General features: G+C 48.2%; 2 protein-coding genes across 4 annotated transcripts in view; one reads left to right on the top strand and one right to left on the bottom strand.

Moving 5' to 3' along the window:
• LOC131260708 (RNA helicase aquarius) overlaps nt 1–15219 on the top strand; it is a 40010-nt gene that overhangs the window by 16524 nt on the left and 8267 nt on the right. The window lies entirely within an intron of this gene.
• On the bottom strand, nt 953–14975 carry LOC131260717 (G-protein coupled receptor Mth2-like). 3 transcript variants are annotated; one of them, XM_058262514.1, is made up of 7 exons: nt 14912–14975; nt 5431–5885; nt 5045–5343; nt 2465–2543; nt 2194–2339; nt 1668–2090; nt 953–1554 (listed from the first exon to the last, which is right to left on the bottom strand). In XM_058262514.1, the coding sequence occupies exons 2-7, from the start codon at nt 5748–5750 to the stop codon at nt 1517–1519; spliced, it is 1305 nt and encodes a 434-aa protein (XP_058118497.1). In that variant the 5' UTR covers nt 5751–5885; nt 14912–14975; the 3' UTR covers nt 953–1516. The 3 variants fall into 3 exon arrangements, with proteins under 3 accessions (XP_058118497.1, XP_058118496.1, XP_058118498.1); XM_058262513.1 differs by having other exon boundaries at nt 14830–14974; XM_058262515.1 differs by lacking the exon at nt 14912–14975 and adding an exon at nt 14799–14814.

The raw sequence follows: 15219 nt of genomic DNA, 5'->3' as shown, positions 1-15219 counted from the left end.
AGTCATTTTCGGTACACAAAGCATAAAATATTTTTATGTTTATGCTATTTGTTTCACAACTCTTTTCCATGGTGTACCATAATGGACGGCTTCACATAGGCGAAAAGTGGTAATAAAACCACAGTGTTATTTTTTGATACGGGTGTATAACAGCTCGAATCTTTTTTTCCCCCCACGAGGACATAAAGTGTATGAAGTGCGCTGGGAAACCCAAATAGAGTGGTTAAGCAAACGGCCCTTTTTTCGCGTTTAATTCGTGCGGCAGGAGTTGTATTTTCATCATGAATATTACACTGCCAATGGGTACGTGTAAACGGAACGTTTTCTTTGAATTTCTTTTAGCTACACACATACATTTAATTCATTATATTGTTGGTTTCATCAATGTTCAAATTTAAGAATGCTTTTCTTAGATGTCTAACAATGTCTAACAAAGTACGAAGCTATAGGTTTGCTGACCCGCTTTGAATTACTTACACCCAACACGTGGTGTGACTGAGGAAAAAGATAAACGTGTAACGATGCCGAGGAGGTGAGAATTCAAATGCAAATGTCGTTGCACCGTTCTAATCTAATTGCGCGGTAACGCTGGAAAATTCCTTGAACCAGGATTAGCCGGCTGTTAACAATCGCCATTGGCAATAGGGTTCGGTACAAATATAGCCAATTTGGCATGATTCTCTAATCCCCGTTAGTCCCAGTGCAAACTGAAAAGACGATTAGTTCAATTATTCCGTTCATTCGAGCGTGGCAATTTGCGTTTGATCCCGTCGTTTCCAACTCAGTTCTGCTCAGTGGTACATTGTGAACCACAGTTCCGTGATTTGCATATCTCCCCGTAGACTACCCATGCTGGCTGTCTGGTCTGGCATTGTGTCGATTGCGTGGCGTTCACCCAGATGTGAGCTTCTGTGATATCCCCAGCGGCGGCTCATATACTACCCGGTTTAAATAATCCACAGCCACCGCAACGTTCTGCAGAAGCTTGCTTTTTTATTGTAATCCTCATCATGATATTTCTCTTACGTACAAATTCATTAACGAATTTAGCGCGCCCTCTGCCCTGCACACGGTGCAGTCGACGAAGGCAGCAGTAATAATAAGGTATTAGTAACACGTTGGCGCACTTCAATAATTGAATTCTTGTTGATAATGTGTATAGTATAAATTCTCTCATTGCAATATTCAGCTATCCTATACATATGCTACATGCTTAACAAATTGCTCGCTTAACGTTCGACTCGAGCGCGATAAAAGTTGTCCTTATCTTTGATGGGTTGGGATGCCGTTGGGAAACCGCTGGATTGTACCAAAAGTAGTGTGTGGCGAACGCCCTCATTCTTCCCGCGTACTCGAGGCCACTCGAGTGGGGGTCCGTTTCACCAGAATCATGTATGGAAGAGCGTTTTGTTTTGTTATCGGAGGGAAGGTTGTTGTAAGTTGTGGGCTGCAGGTGCCATCCCGCACGCAGGTGAGCCCCACCGATGTGTGACCGCCGTGACTCAAGTATGTTTGTTTACTTGATGATAAGATCATGCTTTCCCGATTCGCGCCCTGTGTGTAGAATGATAATGGAACATGTTCAGGTGTATTCGATTTGTTTTGAGCGTTTCGTTGGAATGTATTCGCTCATCGATTGCGTGGCTCCGTCCGGCCGAGGTACCTACCGTCATCGTGCAGATGCTCCTGTTCGTCATCCTTCAGCTGGGCCCACCGGGCAGGGGCACGCAGGCAGAACAGCTGCCTGGTGGCCAGTTCACGCTTGATGCGCTGACGCCAGACGATCAGCACGAAAAAGATGAGCACCCCGTGCAGACAGTTGACGGCATCGACGAGGATCCAGAACCAGGACTGCGGCACCAGACCCTCGCTGATGTGGAACGACAGTACTTCGAAGATCCACAGCAGGCCGGACAGCAGGAACAGCTTCAGATACAGCATGCACTTGTACCGGAGGGACTTTTTCCGGTCCGGGCTGATATCGTCACCGCTCGCGTGCAGATGCAGGCTCGTCCAGATGAACAGGAAAATGTTTATGCTCAGCATCACGCTCACCGGAAGATAGACGAAGTACGACTGTTCCCGTTCCGCTGCAAGGGAAGAGAACGCATTAAGAAACCACCAAGGGCTGCTTGAGCTGCTGCCGGACGTCAGACGATGGAAAGAGCCCATCCCATTAGAGAGCATACTCACTCCGAAACCAGCAGGACATTTCACCGAACGTCGGATACCGGGCGTGATAAATGTAGACCATGGTCGTTAGCGTCACAGCGACGGTTATTGCGTAGATGTGGTTCAGGACGTACCAGAATCGTTCCTTGATTCTCCAACGACGGGCACTGCGGGGGGAAGTTTGTGTAGGGTGTCGTTGTTGATCGTTGGAGTAAAGCGGTACAAAAACACCGATTAATCAATCGCCGATAGAGTACGCGGTTGTTCGGGGGCGGACTGTGGCCGTACTTACACTGTCAATTTCCATACGTTGGCCATAACCATGTTCAGCCAGGCGAAATAGCTGATGAGGAAGAAGTACATCAGGAACGCTAGAGCAAGGAAAAGCGCGGGGAAATGGAAGAGAATCATTCATTCATTAGACCGGCGTCGTAAGAAAGGGATGTGCGGCCGGAGGGAGGGACTTGAAATTTGTCATCAAGTCCAATAAAATGCTCCTCCCAGCCCAATGGCTCTCCAAGAGCCATTATGACAACACTAATTTCACGAACGAACGCGATGCGACATCAGGCGCATAATGTTCATTATCCTAGGTCTGTTTTTACGGTCCTTTGAACGCTTGGTCCTGTTCCTGTTTCCGTCGTCGCCGGCGTGTTTTGCACTCGGGTGGACTTCAGCGGGTAGTCCTTGAGGCTCATCTGCACGCAACCGTGACCGCATGGTCCACGGTGGCGAATCTGTTGACCTAAATTGGGTTGTCCCTTTGCTGGCTGGTCGCTTCCTTTCCCCATCGCGCTTTAGATCTTGCACGGACAATAGTCCCGTTCCACTTGAACCTTGAACTTCTTCCGGGACCCGGCTGCTCCAGTGCCGGATGTGAAGGCCGGCTCTAAACATCACCGGGGATTGTTGTGTGTTCCGGTGCGGACCTTCGCGGGTATTATTGGATTTCGGGATCGTGCAACGGTGGCCATTTTTAACCAACCAACCAGAACTGCTTGCACGGTGTTCTTGTTCCCTTTCCCCGCTGCCTTTTTAAATTCTTGCGGAGCAACAAAAATTGCGCTTAAACAGAGTAAGACGCTTAGCGCGTTCTCTTGCATGATCTCCCCCGCCGAAAGCGATGATAACCTTTGCCTCCGTCGGTACGCTGCAGAATTTGTTATGATGTAGAGCGTGGCAAAAGTTTTATAATCCCAACCCACCCAGCGCTTCCCAAACGTTGCCTTTTTCCTTGTCCATGCTTAACGTTTTTTTACATTCACTACAGCGCATTTCACTTTCGCCGGTTGAATGTGTCAGATATTTCGTCGCCTTTGGTCCTCCTCCCTACGTGCCTTCCCTGCTCTAGCTGGTCCTCCTTCTCGTTAGCATGCTAATTATATTTCCCCTCCCCTGTGTCTTCGTATCCAAAACCATCCCTCACCGTGGTGTCTGACGCTATTTTATCCTTCGACAAAATTTCATTCCGTTAACATCACACAGCCGGAGTCTGGCCATTGTTACATCAACCTTCTGGTTCGGCGTGTCGGCGAATCTGGCGCGGATGGGTTCTCTGACATGCTCTCAACTCTCGACCGCCGGTGGTGTCCTCAATTGCGAGCTTGTAGTAACTTTACCCATAAAATGTGGGTTTGGTATCGTATTTCCAACTGGCATGTAATTTTGTAACTTGTTGATTTTGTTTCTTGTTCTAAAAGACTGAACTGAACTATTACTATCAAATAGGGGGTGGTTTAATTGTATTTCAAAACGTGCAATTTTTTGTTTAGATTAAATGAAAACTAGTCTCATCTGAATCGCAATAATTGATCGTAATTGATCTCTGCTGTCGTCCGTCGACAATCACAGCCAAGGGCTTATCTACTTAACATTCTTAGGAAAGCTTCACCCGAATGACAATCAACTGGGGGGTCGATTAGGGAAAATGCTTCCCATACCAAACTTCCTCCTCATGACAGCATCCACAATCGCATCAAACATTTCCGTCCGTTTCCTAGAAAGAATCTCACTTGATTAGGTTACCCCTTGGCATCGGATACAAATTTGTTGATCGCAAAAGGAAGCCGAGCTTTTCTAGCGTGCCGGGTTTTTTTTCTTTCATCCTTTTCGGAAAAGCGTGTTCGACTAATCAAATCGTGCTTCCTCCGTGAAATGGTGCATTCTATTCTATCAGATTGGAGGCAGCGCTAGAGAGCGGACAATCGATTTCACGGGGCAAAAATTGAGTAGATAGTGCAGGCAAAAAAGGGACCCGAAGACGAAAGGAATGTGCAAACGACGAGCACTCAGCAAAGAGCCAGTGAAATGGCCGCAAGTCACGCCAGTGCAGAGTGCAGTGTTGCTGCTGCTGCTGCTGCTGCTGCAGGCCCGGTTGCACTTCAGGCATCAGGCATGGGTGAGTTTTCAATTAACCGAAGCACAATCGATTGCTTGATGAACCGAGGAAAACGAAACGAACTTTCCCCGGAATGGGTGGTGGCATCGTTTCGAGTCCAACGTCCTCCCGTCAGACACACATAGACACACGCGCGAGCTTGTGAGAAGGAAGTTCTCCAGTGGATTTTTGCCTTCCTTCCTTCCTTCCTTCCTACTCGTTTATGTCCAAAATCATCATCAACGCCTCTGCCTCACACACAGCACAGAGAAAGTGACAGTGCAGCGGCGTTTGGACCTTCGTCTTCGACGCCCGGCGGTCTATTTTCCGCCTCATTGGGGTGAAGCAATTTTCCCGATGGCCATCGGAGCGCAATGAGTCCGACTGACGGTTGCGCCGGACGCGTCCGTGCGTCGTGGATCGCATCGCATCGAAGATGGTATCTTTTTTTACCCGTTTGTCGGAAGTCTTTCGGTCTCCCGGCACGCCGCTTACCTATGACCGTGCAGAAGGACGTTTGCGTCAACGAGAGCCACAGCTGGACGAGACTGAGCAGAAACAGGAACACCGCAAGGCAGGCGACGGCCATCGAGGTCACCTTGTCCTGCGTCTCCCGCAGGTCCGGGATGATGTAGTAGATGTAGAGTGTCAGCAGCAGGAAGAAGACGGAGATCAGCATCATGATGCCCTTGCTGACGAGCATGGTCGCTAGCGACTCCATGTTAGCTATGTTGAAGCACACCACGAACACCGGTTGCGGACGCTGTGCATCCAAGGCGTGACCCACGCAGAAGCTGTGAAAGAGGAGAGGTTAAAGCCATCGGAGGGTCACCGGTCGGTGGAGGTATAATCCACCCCTCCCAGGCGGAGACATTGCTTACTCGGACCGTTGGATCAGGAACGCGCCGTCCACCAGCAGGCCCGCCTCATCCACGTACACCTCCGGTTCGATCTCGCGGTAGATCAAGTAGCTCTGGGTGCAGTTGACATGCATGTGCGCCGTGTAGTTGCCGTCCGTTCGCACGCATTGCTGCTGTTTCGGGTCGACGACGTACCCGGTCTGTTGGCAGCACTGGACGGCTAGGTGGTCGTTGGTCGTCGCCAGCTTCCCGCTGGCTGCACCGGCAAGGCAGATTAGAAGCAGTAATGCCGCCCTCCGGAATGCCATCGCTGGCCCACTTTTGTCAACATACTGTGCCATCACTACCGCCAGCCCCTTCCGTCTGTAGGTCACGCTGCGTGTGTCCGCTTCCGGGCGACCACACTTCCGCTTATGCACTACCGGTCTCACCCAATGTTCGTCGTTTCATGCAATCCGACTGTTTGCGTTCGGGGGCTGTAAGTATTTTTTAATTTGTTTAATTTTCCACCAACCCCTTTGGCCAGCTGAAGAAAAATCACTGCGAGTAACACGTTCACTGGAACTCGCACAGTGTGCAGCGAGTGCAAAAGTGTTGTTCTTGCTTATTAAAACGACCACCATTGACCGCCGTCCGTTTCCGGCCCGATGCAATCCGATGCCAACCGGGGAGATGGCGCAGCAAAACTTGCACAGCAAGTAAGCAGAAAAGTCCGACGGCGGAATCACAGAAGGAAGGAAAGAATGGCGCGTTTGCTCTGGAGGGTGGGCGGGATGCACCGATCCAGCGTCCGTGAGGAGAGGGAGTGCTTGATGGTAAGAAAGGAAGTGAGACAGAGTTTGCTTACGTTGCAAATGAAAACTAAAACAACAAATGGAGGGAAAACTTTAACGAACTGTGAAAAAAGTACCCACGGGAAGGCAAAATAGGGATAGCTTTTATTCTTTCCCTTCACTCACTATTCGCCAGCTGTGGATAGTTAGGCCGGTTCTGGACACCGTCCGGAAGGGGGGGAGGGAGATGAAGAACTACGCCGGCGGAACCGTTTAAAGTGTTTTCGCTCGGTTCCGCCGCGGTGGCCATTGGCGGCGGAACCTGTAGCGTTCGGAAAGAAAACGGTAGCGAAGGAACTAATCACACGCGAGTTTTGCGTTTCGCAGGCAAGGAAAAGAAACCCCCCTCCCCTCCCCTGTCCCCACCCGCTTCCTGGGGGTATCCAAAATATTGTTAATTCATTAACTCAACCAACGTCGCGTCGCCGACCGATTGCGTGCCGTGGTGGTAACACACCACACCTCTCGGGCTCGTCAAACAACGTCGGGAAAATTGGCCGGAATTGGATGCGACGCGGTGGGGTGGGCAGGTGGGAGCCGCATGGCGAAGAAATGTTCTTTCGCAAAAGGAATTTAATTAATGGTACTACCGAGGCACACCTTTGCGCCGTCCGGGTGCACAGTGGGATGTGCAGGTGGCAAGAAAAGGGTGTTGCTTTCGTTCGGCGTAACGAAGTCGATCGGAGGGGACAAGCAAAAGGAAAATGCCGTCCGAAGGCGAGTTCATTTAGCGCGTTATTATTGATTGATCTTGGATGCTGGTTTTTGTGTGCCCCCTAAGAAATAGTATAAATAATATAGAAGGTTCGCTTCGGAAAGGTTGGTTAAAAGTACGTGAACCATTTGGCTTCTAATTTCAGGCATATTTTTTCGAAACGAAACATACTTCAGAGATTTTGCATTATACCTTGAAAAGGGCCTGCCTGGATGCTTTTAACTTTTTCCACTAAATGAAAATGTACTGGAAATATTTTAACTAATGCTTTTTCAAGCCCTAAAGTACGCAATTTTACCTTAAATTATGGCACCCAAGCTGTCACTCCCATATTGCGACGGACGACCAGACAAAAGCCTTCAGATAATTGTTGCCGAAAATCTATCATTTTCCACCAGCACGTGGTGCCACCATTTGTTAGTTTTGTCTCCAGCCATCCACCAACGTCGCGTCCTATCATCTATCTTTGGCGCAGCACCTATCTTGGGGACAGATCGTTAGGCAGTGCGGGTGTTTTCGGCGTTGCTGGAGGAGGAACTCACTGGAGGAGGATTGGGTGGTGGGATGGAAAAGTAGACCACTTTTCGGTCGTGATATAATGGGAAAGTTATTCTCGTCTTGCTACTCTGAAACTCGTTCGTGAGTTTTTGTTTCTGTGTGTGTTTTTTTTTTGTGCGATCTTTTTGTTTTCGCCCGTACAAATCTTTCTATTGAAAACAAACTTTGTTCAGACGCTCTCTCGGTACGTGTGCAGACTTGGCGGGAAGGATGCCAAGGGCTTTCGAAATGGGAGGAAAGAGAGGATGGCCCCTACCCCCTAAGGGTAGCTTAGGAACTTCTTGGCAGCGAACGTGTGTGCGCGCGCGCGCCATGTTACCTGCACTCCGATGTGCCAGTGCACAAGACAGGTGCAATAAATAACGGAGTTTGGAACTTGTCTATCCACTTCCTGTTTGCTTCCTGAAGGGGAAATGATGTTTTGACGTCGAATCGACATCACTTGGATTGGCCGGAGAGCAGAGGTTCCCCTTTGGCCCAGGACATGGTAGCTTAACGGTTGACTTCATAGACATAAATTCAACCTGACGGCACAGCACCTTTGGAGTGCATTCTCGCCTTCACCATTATCGAGTCGATGCCATACACCGCCGGCACGCGCCAGTACGTGTACACGGTTTGGCTGGTTCTTATGTTGTGCAAAACGCAAACATAACTCATCAATGAAGTGCCGCCAATTCCACCCCAAAAGGCGCCCCAACCTTGTGCATGTTAATTTGTGGCGGATTCGCTCGCACGTTCCACACTATAAAACTTTGGTAAACAAACTAATTAGCAAACGGCACTTGGCAGCGAACGAGAGAAAGTGCTTGTGTCACGGACCCCAGACGGGGGTGGTGAGGGGATGTACCAGTTGTGTCAACACAGCTTTGTTGGCAGCACAAAACTTTAAAGCCAAACCAGAACGTCGGAATGTCGCTCGCTTCGGGGGTAGTGTGTTGCTTTTGAGCCCAATGTTCATAAACATGAATAATTGGCACGCAAGGTCCAGTGGATGCTGGAAAATCCCCGAGGACCCCGCGGGTCATCCGTGTGCGTCAGCAGTGTGTGGTCTTAAGCGGAGAAGGACCCTTGCTCGAGGAGTATGTTGCGTCACCGGTAGACTACAGGTTTTTATTTCGTTGTTTCCTTTTCGTGTTCAAGTTCTCCACGAGTATACTTTGAGTCTGTTGAATGGTCTTGTTGCGATTGGAGTGGCCTTGAGAGCGGCTGCATCTGTAGCAACCTGGTCAAAGACCACTCGACGAGCTATCTTCACCGTCGACGTCAGCTAACGACGTTAGAACGGTTAACCACACAGACTAAATTGGCTATATTTCATTAGATGAAGGAGACTGTTCTTCCCCGACAACTTTTGATGACATTTGAAGTTCACTGTTTCATTCGCTTTTCTTTTTAGCACAAATCTTCTCCTAAACGATCCCGGGTTGGGGTTGGAATAATAAATTGAACTCAACCTTCGTCTGCCGGCGTATGGTTGCTTACTTTATCCGGCGAACAAAATGGCCATCACGATCCCGGTCCAGACACACTCACACACAATGGCGCGTTGCCTCAGGGAGAGTCAAAGACGTTACGGATGCGATGAATTAGCTCTCTGTTTACCTTGGCTTAAACCATATACGGGTTCACGAAAGGTATTCCCAATCTCAAAAACTCCCCTCGCCGGAGGAGGAACCGTGACGGAACGTGCGTAAAGGTGATCCCTCCGGTTCTGTTTGTTTGTAGCGGATGTCTTTAACATTGATTTGCGTTCACACCTACTGCGTCCCCTCTGCCGGGAATTGCCTTTACTCGCCCAAGGGATTCCGACTGAGACCGAGACATTTCAATCTTCCAAGGCCGCGGAATGGAGTCATGGACCGGAGAAGGCAACCCTTATACCTCTTTGATGATTGGCCCCATTCACAATCCATTCGGTGGATCGAACCGCCTTTCTGTCTGCGGTGAAGTACTGCCGTGATCGCATCGATGCGTATCCATTCGCGTTTGTCGGTTTTGTGGCATATTTGTTCGAACAATAATCGGTTTCTGATCGGCGTTGGGGTTTATCCAGTTGTTCTCGAGTCAAGAGGAATATAAAATATGCTTGACGTTGATACGTAGTGGAGTACGTTAAGAAATCGCCGTGTTCCGGTCTGCCGCAGCAACCGCTGGTTCGTTAACGGGGGTGACTAGTTTCTTGTGGACTAGAACTAATAACTCACCAACACTATACTTATCCAATATTTTTCCACGCGGTTAGCGGAAAAGAAGGAAATGGTACACGGTCCGCTTGTTGCGCTTCAGACCAGACGTCTCACTTCTAACTTGCCTTTTCCACGGGAGAATCCTTAAGTGTCCGGCAGACGTGTCTATAAACTTCGCTCACCCCCTTAGGATTTGTTTGCTGAAAAGATACCTTTTTTTCGTCAGCTGACGTTCGTATGGTCGGTTTCCAACGGTTACTTCCGTGTTACGGTGTGCAAAAAAAAAAACGGTTCTAGTTCCACTTTGCGGTCACTCTGATAAATGACACCACGTAATATGTTGGACAGGACTAGGACTTCCCTGTACGCATAGGGAAGGAGGAGGTGGACGGTTTTGCCAGCTGGACAGAAAACTTGGCCAATATTGATGAAACTGCAAAATCCATCCTTCGGTATTTCGTTCTGGACCTTTTTTATGGGATAGCTATAACGTGGAAGGTTGGAATTTTTCATATCCATCGCTATTAAGTTGTTTCAATTCTTCCTAAACGTGGTTTAGTTTTTTTTCCTTCTTATTTGAGTTGCTCCTTTTTCGCTGCAAGCTGTTCGTATGAATTTTTTATCATACATCATGTTGTAACACTATTAGGAATTGCCGGAAATGTCCTTTTTGTACGTTTTTTGTAAAAAGCAACTAAGTTATGGGCATGTTTACGATGGGATATGAATTTAAAATACATGGTAGCGTCGTACATTTTTTCTCTGCAGAATTTAGTGCCACAGAACAAATGAAAAAAACGTGGAAAACCACAACATAAACTCTCCATCACACGCCCCCACACAATCTAAATGTATTCATTCCGAACAGCTGGATCACTCGGTGACAGCGTTCGGAATTTATCTGCAGCAATGTTTTCCACTTGAACTATTTTCGGACCCATGTTAACCTCGCCGCGCACCACTCCACATTGATCGGAAGTTTGATGAAATATTTTTGAGATAAACACTGATTGCTTCTCCACCGCCTCCTCCAAGTCGGTGGGACGGAGTCTCCCCCATAGACTTGAGTCAACTGTGAGGAGAAAAAAAAATTACAAGTGAGATGGATAGTCATGTTTGGGATCCTCCGAACTTGGAGTTGACCATAAGCAACTGACCGAAAAAGGCTGAAATCCTTCCCGAGCGTGGGTAAGAGGGTGGCGAAATCGGTACTAAAAGTTTTTGCTTTTAGCAAAAAGCTATGTAGGACCGCTAAGCAAAATAAGCAAAAAACACTAAAAAAAAAACAAATATCCTTATATATTAAGGCCGCCACCATGTGACCGTGAAAATGCCGGGATAAACTTTCTGGCCCAACGCCAGTGCCACACCACCGAAGGTCGGCGAAGAAGAGCGTGCCGCTCAAGTTGGTGGAAATTCGGTGCAGTACGCCTAAACCATGCCCCGGCCCCAACATCCCACCCACCCGCCGGACGAACCCAAAGATGGGGGTAAAATGTGATTAAAATATGCAGAGCTTTTGGGGCATGCAGGCGGGGAAATTGTGTTGCACAGTTTCCGGCATTGTTTTCCGGAGTGGGCCGGATTTGTGTCCGATCGATTCGCGCTAGGGAAAAGCTGTTTAAAGTGGGGCACGGTCCTTGGGTAGGGAAGCATGGCAAGCAGGGGAAAAAATAATGCTGGGTTTGGGAAAGGGATATGGTAATTGTGAGCTTTTAACCGGGGCCGGGGCGACGTGTTGCTTACGCAAATGCCTGCGGTTAGGTTAGAGGATTAAATTTTGTGCGACCGTTTTTAGCATAAACAAACAGCGCCGCCGCATATGCCCATCGCGACTGACTCTGGTGGTCCGAAAAGGGGTAAGTCAAAGTGTTAATGCATGTCGACGGTATGTCTAACTTCGGCATTTTGTGCAGGCGTGTTCCGTCCCACAAGAGTGACCAGTTCTGCATGTGGTAAAATTGTGATGATTTCGGTGAAGTGCTAATGAGCCTGTGTTCTGGTTTATTTTTCTCCTTTTGTTTGGTGTATTAACTTTTGACTTCAACTTGCTACTGTGGCCTTGGTGATGGCAGAATGTTTACTTTTTCAAGAGTAATATTTTAGCAGACATAAAGAAATTGGCACCACCTTTGCCAGACCATACACGCAGGGTGATAATTTCTGTACACATTGCTGGCCTTTGTGTGTAAGCGAAACTTACGGGTTTGTTTGCAAATTATTATTGGTGCTAATTAACTCTGAACGACAAAGGACGGATGCGGACAAAGGTGAGGTACGAATATCGCGTAGTCGTTGTTTTACAATCAAAAGGATTAAATCAGATTCACTGCGGGCCAGTTGGATGGACATTTAAATATTAATTTATTTTGACGTGAAAAGAGCGTTGGTATGATTGTAGTGATTCATTTCATCCCTTTTTATAACCATTCGAACTGAGCAAACGTTTCCGAATGGTGTAATCTGTGCTCGAAATTAATTTACCACCGCTTTATATTTTATTGCCGTCAATCTGCGGTGGTTCATGATTGAATTTTACTCTCCGAGGAGGTTCCTTTGATTGATTTGTCTTGTTCCAACTCGTTCTGTGCGCTCTCGCTGGAAAGTTGACGCGGCTTACTGTTGTGACAGGTTGAGTTCGAAGTGGATAATGGAAGCATTGCTAGACTTATCGATCTGGAAAGCGCAAATGTAGCAATCGTCCCAGCGGGTTCTCGCCTAGGTCAGTGCCAGTTGTTGCGGCATGTAACAACAATCTATCACGGCCTGGTTAGGTGGTTACTCACCCCCCACCGTGCACCCACTGACCATAGCGTCCATCTACGTGTCACACTCTAGTAGTTATCTATCGCTAAACATCGGCCCAGTCCCATTAAGGAAGTGGTATCCAATCGGTTTGATGGCGCAATGTGTGCGGAACAGGCGTGTGATGTAAGTGGCATTGGATGCTTGAGCCTCATCAACAGGCACCATCAGTCAAATCTAATTCCAAGCTTTCCCATCTAATCCCTTTTCACTTTAGGTTAGGCTTACAACACAGACTTCGTTCATCGTTTGGGTGGCGTAGGACGTTTAGAATTTCTCCTTCGCTCTACATTGCTACCTCTTAAAGCATGTTTTAAAGTTGATGCTGTTAGTTTTGCATAAGCTTTCCTATTCTGAGTCGTTTCTCAAACTGAAGATTAATGAAGTAGGCGGCGTCCAAAATTCTACCAGAGTTTGGGATGTGCTTGGATCGCCTGCTTGGATCCAGCTCACATAAAGGCAATTGTCACGACAACTGTAGAGTTTTCCACTGCTCGAACATTTACCAAGGAAGAGTAGGAATATCTACCATCCGATGATAGGATCAATTTGAATAATTTAAGAGCACAAAAAATCCAATCTGCTTGCGCTTTCAAATGCTTATGCGGAACACCCCATATTTTGTGCATTCGTAAACATTGGGTGAGCAACATCAAACGCCTTTAATGCAAGCCCTAAAAGTCTCTTTGATGTTTCCCTCTTGCTCTCGGAATGTGTCCGGCCTCGGTTGGAAAAGCGATTTTTTCTCCCAACCCCATTTTCGGGTTGCATACATCAGGTTTGCTGGAGTAAAAAAGAAGTAAAGAAGCGACGAATCCTTATCCTTATCCAACGACGGTTCGCTCTTGTCCCGGGCTTTTGCACGCAGTAGTCGAGTGTTTGGTTATGAAATATTTATTCCACAAAATCCGTTCCATATTTCAACAGGGGTCTCGTTGTCCCGTTCCTCTTGCTGCAGGTCCGGTCATGGGGCGATGTTTTCACATGCATTTTAACACAATGGGTTTGATCCTTTCCATCCGAGACGAGCATTGTTTTGGGCGTGCAGAAGCGAAGAATGGATTGTGAAATCGATACGGGTGTCTAGTCCCCCGGTGATGTACTAAAATCAAATTTATTGCAACGCCCACAAAGTGGGGTCGGCCACTCTGGACGATTTCGGAGGGCGGACGTTCTTCGAAATTTCCCCCAAGATGACGACGGCCCTCTGATATCCGATCGCTTCTGAGCAGCCAGCGATAAGCCTCGGTTTTTGGTCGAAGTAGGTGTTAAAGTTTCAAACTTTTATCGACCGCTAATTAAAAGCACCGAACAAAGGTGGGGGTCACCTTTTGCCACCCTTTAATTAAGGGCAAATTGTTAAAGTTTTCCATCCCCCCTTCCCATGCTTTCCCGGTGAATCATCGTCGAACAATTGGGGGGAGGTTTTCCCCTAACTTCGGCTAGCTTGCCGGGAACTTGGGGTGGTTTGTTGAGGTAGCTGTTTCGGTGTCATATCATCTGGCCTGTGTTTATCATCAACAGCAACACCTTCCTCGCGACCGCCGCCAAGGGAGCACTTGACGCAATGATTGTGCAAATGGATTCCCACTACCACTTCCCACTTCCTTCGGAGCTGATTATCTAACACCGATAAGCTAGAAACCGGAGAAAAAACACAAACGTTTGGCGATTTGTTCGTGGAGCTTTTTTCCCTCCTCGATCAAGCCACGCAAATTAGATGGCTACTGTACATCGTACAAAGGTTGTGTATGGATGGTGGACGTGCGTCTCGATGGTGCTGCGAGCGTCATATGGCCGCAGTACAAACAGCCACATTCGGTTTATCTTGGCTGCCCACAAAGATAGGGCGACAAGTCAGAGAGCAGGGTTTCTGTTTTGTGATAAGACAACCAACGGAAACTGATAGGTTAAACACTCTTCGTCTGCAATAGATATACACTTTTTCGAATAATTTTCACACAAAGAACGGTTTGCGCTGCGTTGCACGTCTGGCGTTTTACTCTATATGGCCCATAGTGGATTTGATTTGCATCTCACACCGACCCGCTCGCCGCTGTAGTGTATCGGTTTTTTCGCCATTTGTTTTTGCGCCAGCATCTCTAACACACTAACACACTTAGTACTTGGAGGCGTCTTTTTTTTTGCTTCGACTCCGATCCCACACGCTCCAGTAATATTATTCGAGATGCGTTCCGTCGCGATCGCGGGAACACTTGCCCCGCACACGCAATCGCTACGTAGGGATCCGGTCGAACGGGTTACACGTTGCGGAGGGTTTCATGTTACCATCGGGGGATACGGGGAGCGAAACCTGTACCAAATGATAAGCAACAACCGTGTGCTGCCCGCCGCACTGCTATCGGTTTTGTTTGTGCCGGGTGATTGGAACGACGACTCACGGTGGCGAACGGTAGGGCCCTACCTACCGAGAGGCCGTCAAATGGACGCACATCCGTACGGTACCGCGGCTAGATGAGAACTGCTTCTTCGGTGTTGTACTCGAGCGTCAGCGTGCTGCTCCGGTGTCGTCGTCGTCGTCGACGGCGTCGTGCTCGCGTTCTGCTTCGGTTCGGTGCGTTCGGGTTTCTTCTCCCGCGCGGATATCGGAACGGCGGATATAGCCACGCGTTGCGCATCCGAAGGGACGAAATTGACCGCCTTTTTCCACCACCGACCATTTCTCCATTCAATGTCGTCCTCGTGCGTG

This window comes from Anopheles coustani, chromosome 3 (genome assembly GCF_943734705.1).
Source record: "Anopheles coustani chromosome 3, idAnoCousDA_361_x.2, whole genome shotgun sequence".
In the NCBI taxonomy this organism is placed as follows: domain Eukaryota; kingdom Metazoa; phylum Arthropoda; class Insecta; order Diptera; family Culicidae; genus Anopheles; species Anopheles coustani.
This window is presented reverse-complemented; position numbering and strand designations above follow the sequence as displayed.